This window comes from Bemisia tabaci, chromosome 5, assembly GCF_918797505.1.
Source record: "Bemisia tabaci chromosome 5, PGI_BMITA_v3".
NCBI classification, from domain to species: domain Eukaryota; kingdom Metazoa; phylum Arthropoda; class Insecta; order Hemiptera; family Aleyrodidae; genus Bemisia; species Bemisia tabaci.
The window spans coordinates 9,049,230-9,059,383 of NC_092797.1; the positions used below are offsets into that span (position 1 = coordinate 9,049,230).

The following is a 10,154-nucleotide window of genomic DNA, read 5'->3' on the forward strand; positions in this document are numbered from 1 at the left end:
AAAGAATTGTCTACAAAATAAATTATGTCCACAGGCTTAAAAACTAAAACAAATAAAATTCAACAGACAGTTTTTATATTAACTTTGTGTCAAAGTTAGAGCATCTTCTCTGTGACCTTAGAAAATAAGAAAAATAAAAAATCCAATAAGTAAGAATAAAACTCTGTTTTTTTATTTTGATAAAAAATGTGACAGGAAGCAAAAGTTGCTCGTCAAGATAAACTTTACTAGGTATCTTGTTTTAGAGACCGGATTCTTTGATTTTCATGATGCTTCTGCAGTTCTTTTCTACGTTGCTTAAGTGATTTTGGCATTTTAATTTATTGGTCGAACAAAATAGAGTTTTTCTCATTTCCCAAAACTGAAACAGGCCAGTTGTACGCAAGAGACACAGTACTAAAAACAGTGATTTATGTGCCCAATGTGATTTTTGTGTGATTTCACCTGCAGCAAGTCTGTTCGCTTAGCAGTATTCCTTGCGTGCAACGGGCCCATTTTGTTGCCAACATTCTCTTCAGGATCGACTGTTGAATTGATGAGCTAGTTAAAATGAGAAAGGGTGAAAAGGAAACTTGTAAGCATAGTTCCCTCGATTTGAGAGGTAGTTGCATGTATCCTCTACTGATAAAGGGCAGCAAAATAGCATGTAACTTCACCTTGAAAAGCTATGATCGCTTCCTCTAAACTTTTTCTAAAAATGTACTGCAAAATCGGTGGAGTCAGTTGGGCAACTGATTATGAGACAGGTTTTCAGAAACCAAATGATAGGTTTGCATTCAACTGTAGAGGAGATCACTGAACTTGTTTATTCAAAATTAGTTCATAGGGACTTAGCTGTGGCAGCATCAGTGTTTGTTTGTTAGTCCATACGAACTAAGCTATACCATCAGTATTTGTAAATGGAAGGAGTTTCCTTGAAATTTTCTTTTCTTGTGTTCATTTCAGGGAAGTTGTTTCAATTCAAGTCATTAACATGAACTCACTTATTATACATAAGAACTTAGAGAGCTTTTCGGTGGGCTTCTCTAAAGTTGATTATTACAGTATCTCAACAATGAGAGCTCAAATTTCTTTAGTCTAGCCGGTGAATTTGAATAATCGCAAAGTGTTATCTGCTCCACCAGAAAGTATCAGTTCTGGATCGGACCAATCACAGCTAAGAACTTTATCAGTGTGCCCTGTCATGTCATAAAGCGAGGTTTTCGGACTGAAAAAGAAAACAAGAAATGAATTTAATTAAGATATAGAAGAATCAGAATTACAGAACAGCTGAAAACAATGTGTGGGTGCCTGAAGCTCATCTTTCATGCGGAGTTGGTAACTGAAGCGATCTGCAATTAAAGGACTTCTCGTCCAAATGAAATATCCAGTTTATGACCTATGACATCAAAAAGAGGAGATTTTGATGATAAATATGAGCCTAAATTTTGGAATTAGGACTCAAAATTACCCGAGTCATGAAATATCTTGACGGAGGTTTTCAAACAAGTAGGATATCTAGAAAATTGGGTAGGAAGTTTCTTCCTGGAGAATAACTTGAAATTTCTGGTTCAATGATTTAGGATGATTTCCAGCTGAGATGTTGGATTCAACCCTGTTTGAACAGTTCTCAAGAGTGTGTAAATTAGTAATCGGTGACAAGTATTTTGAAAATGTTGGCAAAAAAATCACTATTATGGCTTTCTTGAGAGAATTAAAAGGATTATGTCAAGTTCCTTTTTGCAGACCGCATCGGAAAATTCTTAAAATTTAGAATCTAGAGTTAATTTTTGACCGTTTAAAAGTATTTTGGGAGGCCTCCATGAGTTACTTGCAATTTTTACCTGAGTTTCTAGACTAAAGAAAAAGTACACAAATGCATTGAATACACTTTCAGCAAAGCTTAAGTAACTATTCGTTTTATTAAGGAGAATTATTTACCTCCTTGTGTCCCAAAGTTTCACTTGCTGATCATAGGACCCGGAGACAAAAAGATATTCATTTGTTGTCGACCACCTGACGCAAGGCACCCATTGTGTGTGGTGAGTAAAGGTACTTTTCACTAAGAGTCCCTCTGTAAAAATATTACAAGATATTAGAAAAAAGTAATCCTGATTTTCGTTCCTACAATTTATAAGTATTTCACTCATAGACACACGTTCAAGAACTTTCATTGAAAACCTTCAGACTGCAAGAAAAGAAGGTATATGCGATTCTCATACTTTATGATGACAAATCGACGGTGTAAGTCAGCAATCACATAACTCGTTTGCGGTGCCTGAAAATTTTCGCCTCTATGTTATTTATTTAAAGGAGAACAAATTGACATCATTCCTTGAAGTTTTTGCAAATTTTCTTCGCACGGAGAAGAAAAATCACGGCAGTTTTAAAGAATTGCCGTTGTGCAGTCTTCCGTTTTAAAAATAAAGTATGATAGGAAGTCTGCGTCCTCGCAAATCGAGTTATGTGATTATCAACTTGCACCGTCGATATGTAGTTTCAGACGTGATGATGCCGAGAGGAATGAAAAGTAACCCTACATGAAGGTAGTCCTTGCGTTTTGATTAGACAGATAAAATCGGAATCAGCCTAGCAGTATTTTGTGTTGCCTAATTTCCTCTCAAGTTTGATTTTTTTTAACCAAGAGGCAAACAACATAACGAAATGTCAAGTTAGAATGATGATTACTCTTCGATTGAAAAATAAAACATGAGGGGAAATTAGGCAACATCTGATGTAGTTGAACTTATTCTGATTGAATCCATCAAAATAGTGTTGCCACAGAACTTAGGAAATGAAATTCCATGACATTTTCATGACACATTTTGGTAAAATTTCGTGACAATTGAGGATATGCAAGATGGTTAAAAATACTTAATTTGAAATAGTTTTTCGGCAAAATTTGTGTTCAAGACGTCAAATCCATTCAAGACTGCAAATAGAGGTGACTTAACAATCTTTCTCAGACACTTTCGTTATTTTTCAGACATTTTTTGTTTGACATTTCCAGGTTTTCCCTGACTAATTAAAATTCCCTAAAAATTGCCTTCCTCGGCATTTCCTGGCTGTGGCAACCCTGTACATGTAGAAAGAAAGAAGACTATCAAAGAAGAGAATAGATGAGGCAGACTGAAATCTGAGGTTGGTGGCCTTTTCATTCAATGGCCATTTAAGTATGTAGAAAAGTACGACACATAGAATAGAGAAAATCCTAATGAGGATGGGGCTGTTACTTTTAACAAGGTGCAAATAAAAAACAACCTCAACCACTAATTTTTCTTGTGCGTAGAGAAGGATCTTACCAGTAGATCGAGGGTCATACAATCTAATGTGTCGGTCAGCCGAAGCAGTGATTATAAGTTTGTTGAGATGTGAGTAATCTAGATCAAAAAAGGCCTTGTTTCCAGCCAACTCGGATTTTACACCACCCAGTGTGACGTCCCAAAATTTCAAGGTATGATCCCACGATGAGGTGACGATTTCATCTTCCGCAATCCACCGAATAGCTGACACTGCTTCTTTATGGCCTTTTAGAGTCATTACCGGTGTCTAAAAAAGTAAAACGGAATTGTCGTTAATGGAAATTCAGGGATTTATTCATAGTTGTTCTTATCATCAGCTCCTCCCCTCCGGGAAGCACCATATTCATGATCATAGAAGGAAACCGCGCAACTCTATTGTAGCATTTCAACATTTCTGCTTCAATTTTATTTGTTCCGAAAGAAACAAGCCAACTTTTTATTTTGAAGTTTACGCAGAATGTTCAGCTACCATTGACGAAAAATCAAAGAGGTTTTTGAGAAAATAGCTCCGAGAAAACTAGTTTTCCAAAGAAAAAATGAAGTATGACAGGAAAACTGCACCATTGCAAACAGAGATGCGTGGTCTTGCACTTTGGCCAAGAATATGATTAATATTGTGATTGAATGAGGCTTAGAAAGGCCTACAAAATGGCATCATAAAAAAGGACAGTATGATTGCACTGATTTGCCGTTGCAAAAAATACAAAATAAAATACACATCAGATTTTGAAAGTTTTAGGATACATCCTCAGCTTCCTCAAAGTTTCCCTAAACCATAGTCTTTCCTTCCTTATTTTTTATTTTTTGCGCTGGCAAATCATTGTAATCCTTTGCAAGAATCTGTTTCAAATGTTGAACTGTTGGATATTACTCAAATAATTGTCCTTTTTTAGGTAGCTGTGTTGGGGCACTTCTAAAACCTCTGATAATTTCAATGTAAACCACAAGGGCCCCCCCTCCCCCTGACGAAGAAGCTCGAAGTTTTTCATGAAACTACTATGAATACGGCCCATAAAGAGAATCAGGACCTTTCAACTACAGAAATAATGTTCTTACTATGCGACTAAGTACATCTCTGGAATAATAGGATTGATTTGGTTACAGTAATTTATGTTCAGCAATATGCCACAACTTCAATACACTGACTATTCATAAATTTTGAGACACTTTTCAAACAAATTCTGCTGATGGCTGAACTCCTTTCAGCTAAACATCGAAACAAAAAACAGTGCTTCAACTTTTACTTGAAACTTGATATTCGCTTACTCTATTGAATACTATTTGGTTTACAGTGTAGTCTTTATGAGAAAGCATTGTTGTGTCACATGATGCACATGTTTGGCTTTTTGGCGACCTCTTTACAGCGTATGTGAATGTGAATCTCGACCACCCCTAACGGATTACGAAACTCTGAGCAGAGTCCTTACACCTCATTTTCCTGAATTTTTTAATAGCAGATGGCCTTGACTTATTTCCATCTCAAAAAGTTGAGCTATTTTTCAGAAGTGCATCAATACACAAAAGCTGGGTTTTAGCCCCCCCCCCCCCAAATTCGTTACATAATACATACTACTTAAATGCTCCTGAGAAACAACTCTCTTTATTGACAAATACTCTTCAACCCACTCAAAAAAAACATATCCATTCGGTTCTGGAATGAAAAGATTTTATTATTTCACCATTTCACTTACTCGGATATGATTCTTGTCGGAGCTTTTGAACTTTTTTTTCTCGGGTTCTCCTTCTACTGAAGACTGCATTTCTGAAAAAAAAATTTCACAAAAGTGCCTTTCAAAAATATTCACATACTACAGAAACATGACATCAAAGGGAGGAAAAAACATGAGAATGAACTATTTTTCAGTAATTTTTCTCCAAAAAAATACCTGAAGGTGCATTTCGTTTATTGTGATGTAGAAAATGAATTAAGAAAATTAAGCAATCTGACAATCAAGTTTTCTTCTATCAGAGCATTGTGCTTGAAAGAAAAAGCCAATTTAAAATTAGGGTGGCAGGATTCTTGCTCAGGGCGACAAAGTTGTGATACCTGACGAATCCAAAAAAGTACCTGCATTCCAAATTTTGATTAAATTATCCCATCCAGATGATACAATTTTTGTTGCATCTAAATTTATAGCGAGACATTCAATAGAACGTTCATGACCACGGCAAACGTGGACGCATTCAACTGAGTTCTTCCTTATATTCCACTCCCACAGCATAACAGTTTGGTCAGCTCCTCCACTGCAACCAAAACAAACAGGAAATTGTTGAGCATCCAAATGCATCAATGGATTCGTGAAACATGCATAATAGCTCCAGAATATGCTGAGTTCTGTAATTATGGCTATGTAAAGATTTTTAAAATGACAATGTCTAGTCATGAAAAAAGCCAGAAGGAGTCTGGTGTCAAAAATGTTGAAGGCAACGCAATTTGAATATGGCAAAGGGCCTCTGGACAGGATATGAATTGAAGTATGATTCAATATGTTTCCACACAAGGAAAACGAGTGGCTCAACAGGAAGTCTAAAATTCAACTCCTAAACAAGATATGAGTTTTCACAAAAATGTTCAAATGACAAAAATACAAATGACTTCATTTGTGTGATCTAAATTCTATTTGATCTTTGTTAAAAATACTTGGGAATATCTTGTTCACAAGTTGGTTCCCGAACTTTCCGCTGTGTGAATTGTTTTCAGAATAAGATTTTGAAGAGAGAAAACATTTTGCATTTCTTTTCTGGTTCGAACCTTGAGAGAACTCTTTTTACAAGAGGTTTTATTAAGACGTTGTCAGTCACAGTGTTTTGGGTACATACTGGTCCGGACGCTACAATGTTTTTCCCCCTCCCACAAAGCAAACAAAAGTTCAGAGGTTCTTTCACCCGATGGGACCATACCAGTCGTTACATATGGCAGTCGTACGGCTTCAATGACTGCTGGCTTCCTGAGAACCTGGCAGTACAAGCGAACACATCCCCAAGGAACCAACCGGCATGCATGGGGCTTCCAGAACCCTTAAATGCCAATTGACATGACTTGCATGGCAGGCAACATGTTAACATTTGAAAGAAAATTCATGGCACATAGCATTTCATAGACTTTTGTTATCCTCAGTAGACTAACCTGGCGAACAAGGCAGAATCATTGTTGACTGTGATCCACGAGACGGCTTTCACTGCACCCGAATGCCCAGGTATGGTGAGTTTGTGCTCTCCTTTTTTATTCCAGATATGCAGGGTATTGTCATAGCAACCAGTTAAGATCCTAAAGAAAACAGGAAAGCGTTGATTCAATAATAAAAGAGCAGATTCTTTTCCATGCAGGGACAGCAAATGTCAGATATTAGAAATTGGTATCATAGCGATGGCAAAACTGCCAGATCAGGGATAACCCAAATTTTTCTCCCCGCTTTCAAAGCAAAAAAAACCCAAATTTGTGGGAGAGTAAAACACCTGTCAACGTTCCTCGTTTCTGACGACATGAAAAGTGATCGTCCTTGAATAATGCATGCTTGGTGAATCCTCAACACAGAAGTCTGACGGAGGAAAGAAAGCAGTTTTTGAAACATGTTTTGTTTAGAAAATTTGGTGATCGAATCCGAGTTACAACATGATCTGTGATACTTATTCTTACTGCTCACAAACCTTGTGAGAGAAAAATATATAATAATACGCATTTAAATTTTTTAAAAGCCACAAATTCATTCGATAATGATGACCTTTGACAATAATGGCAAACAAGATCTCCAATCAAATGGGTAGGAATAAATGATGTCAAAATTGAAGATGCAGTGAAATATGATAGACGTACCAATTCTTCTGATGATGAATAGCTGCAACCCAATCATCATGAAGGAGACAATCTTGCGGTTCGGGAGCTGGCCGAGCCTCCAGATATTCAACCGTATGAATTGCTTCGGTGGGTAACTCATGGTTTTTGAAATGAGTATTCAATCTGGCACGTAAGAGTTCCCCATTGATAAGGAAATCAAACTTGACTTGTTCATGGTCTGCCTTTGTTGCTGCAATGAATAGCAAATTGAAAGCATGGTGTATCAGACAAATATAGATAGGCACATATAAAGATGATTAACACGGAGACTAAATTAACTCAATCCAGAATGTGTAGTGAATCAGGCGACTCAATAGAACTTTGAGAAAAAGTTTTCAAGTGGATAGGGGATTTCATAGAGGATATTGAATCTAATTGTTATAAAAGAGCAATGCAGTGGTCACCATAATCTTATTGAGCTGATCCAATAAATGGGTTCACATTATTTATTTTCTGTACCGGAGCTTCTTTAGAAACTTAAAAGGATGAGAGGAGTTACTAGTTTGCAACGTCGTTTCCATGTTAAATCATTAGGAACGGGCCCTACTTGGGTCTTTGCATTTCAAAAAGCTTGATACAGAAAAGACATTCTTCGCCCCCTTCCCTCCACATTTTCTGAGGATTTCCTCTATTGATCGCTTATACTTGAATCTATCTTTGCCCAAATTTTAAAAATGTAGGTAAAACACCAGTTTTGATTTCCATAAAAAAATTGAGATCTTTAGGTTTTCTTCGTTTTGAAAAATTGTCTTCATTTCAAGTACTAAAAAATACTCAAAACGCATCCTCAGAATCAAAACTTCGGACTTTTTTGAAAGAAAATCTTGAAGAAGGCAATTATACTTGATTTTTAGAGAAAACCAAATTTCAATGTCTTCTTTCGTTTTGGAGCTACTGAGGCATGAAGATTCAAACTTTGCCAGTCCTATATATTTTTTGAGAGTCAAAAAAGTTGGTAAAAGAAGGGCTTGGTATCATTGCTCAATAGACTGAGTCCAAGAGAAATCTGGAAGGGAGTGCAAAGTGTCTTTTCTTCATCAAGCATCTTATCATAAGTGACTGGACTCTAAAACCATGCCTATCAAAATTTTTTTAGAAAAGACACTTGCACGTCAAATTAATTTAGTTGCGGTCTCTTTGAGTCGCGCTGATGATGCTCCATGGGCGGAAGCGAAACGCGTCCGCAACTAAATTTATTTGACTTGCAAGTGAGTCTATATTAAAAAATTTTAAACATTTTCTTGTGCGGCCTCTAAGGTAAAAGTTTTTCGATTTTCGTTTTATTTTTGTTGACCATGCCTATCACATGTTATGCTGGGAAAAATAATAAATAAATGTGATGGAAGAAACCACATACATATGTAAGTATGGTCGGCTATCTTAAAACATTTTAAATTATGACACATAGGACCAATCTAGAAACGGTATCACAATGACTAGCTTTGTAGATCATGACCCAAAAAGCATACGCATAAACGTATTGATTAGCGGACAGTAAAGTCATTGGTAACTGCGAAAAATCGTCGTAACAAACAGGCTTACGAATTTCCAATTTAATGCTATGTTTGTCAGTTATAAAATCAAATTGATCACAATTAATAGTATCGGTAAGATTAAACATGAGCAATTTCTAGCCATGGATACGAGTTCTTTCGAAAAAATTAAAAGCAGCATATTGAAACAGAGAAGGTGGTGTATAACCCTTATCTTGATGATCTAATTACACATCTCCATTTCAAAATAGCACTCTCAAGGCTAGGGAAGAACGGTCATTTCATCTGAATACTTTTAGACGTACAAGTCACAAGAATACCTATTCAACACAACTTACATTTCAAAACATCATTTATCAAATTATTTAAGCCCCAGGAATGGAGAGTAGCAGGAACAGCATACACAGTGTCTGGAACTGCAAATCTGTGAACAAAAGAAAGTGAGAGCTGTTGAGTCCATTGGAGGGGGAGGGAAAGAGAAAGATAGTAAAAAGAAACTTTCATAAAAAAGCAAATGAAAAGAAAGCAAGCAGGCAGGCAGAGACAGATCTGCAGGCCGATTATTAAATCGTTATCGACTGATCCTAGTCTATACATCCCTATCTCGGCAGTGTTATTTATCAATCAAGGTCGTTGCAGTTGAACACGTGCACAGGGAAATTCATTTTCAAATGGTCTCGAACAGTTGACTTTAACAGCACACTCCACAATATCTCGGAGAATGGTTATGGACAGGAAGGTACAGCTTCAGAACCCAATTTAACGAAGTGAAGCGTAGAAATTAACCGGTCATGATGTTCCCTGCAGTACAACTGTTAGTAAATATAGGGTGACTGTTCCTTACGTTCCAAAATTCTAACAGCGGTAAATTAGTATAAGCCATTCCCTGTTGGGTTTTCATTTTTTGCTGCAAAGTGGTAAACTAAAGTCAACATCCATCATGACATTATCTGAGCATGAGTCTGTAATAATTACTCGGCACTTACTGCTCTTGCTTGGTAACGAATTTCAACTGTAACTGCGTTGTATCGTCTGCGTTCCCTTCGTTTGGCTCCATGAGGTCGCGATGTAGACCCTATTTAATACAGTAACCACGTGCTGTGGCACGCCGAGGTGTCTCGAAGACACGAAGACACAACGGTAAAGATAATGAACTCTTGAGTGTGAAATGAATGTGGCCGAAAATTCTGAACGTCAACACTTGCTGTGAGTGAAATGTAACACGATATCACAAATTGGCGAATTCTCCAAGAGAGATTTCTTTCTACTTCAACCTGATGATTTCAACTTGCGGCAACTGAACATAAATAAGACCTAACCTCACTACCAAGCGCAATGTTATGATTTCATCACGGGGAATGTAGAGAAAGAGAGGAGACGACGTCTGGTAGACTTAGTAGACTTTGGTGGAGTAGCCGTCTGGACCAGGTGGGGCGTACCTATGAAAATAAAGATTCGGCACGGCGCAAGAGCAACTTTACGCCGTACATGACCAAATGTTGGAACAGTTTGTGTTTACATCTCTCCTGAACGAAGATTTTAATC

General features: G+C 37.0%; 1 protein-coding gene across 1 annotated transcript; it reads right to left on the bottom strand.

Moving 5' to 3' along the window:
• Nucleotides 1–150: 150 nt before the first annotated feature.
• LOC109042806 (ribosome biogenesis protein WDR12 homolog) lies at nucleotides 151–9,947 on the bottom strand. The gene is made up of 9 exons (XM_019059731.2): nucleotides 9,596–9,947; nucleotides 8,948–9,033; nucleotides 7,096–7,306; nucleotides 6,409–6,549; nucleotides 5,350–5,525; nucleotides 4,973–5,043; nucleotides 3,282–3,528; nucleotides 1,921–2,053; nucleotides 151–1,207 (listed from the first exon to the last, which is right to left on the bottom strand). The coding sequence occupies exons 1-9, from the start codon at nucleotides 9,664–9,666 to the stop codon at nucleotides 1,078–1,080; spliced, it is 1,266 nt and encodes a 421-aa protein (XP_018915276.2). The 5' UTR covers nucleotides 9,667–9,947; the 3' UTR covers nucleotides 151–1,077.
• Nucleotides 9,948–10,154: the final 207 nt, after the last annotated feature.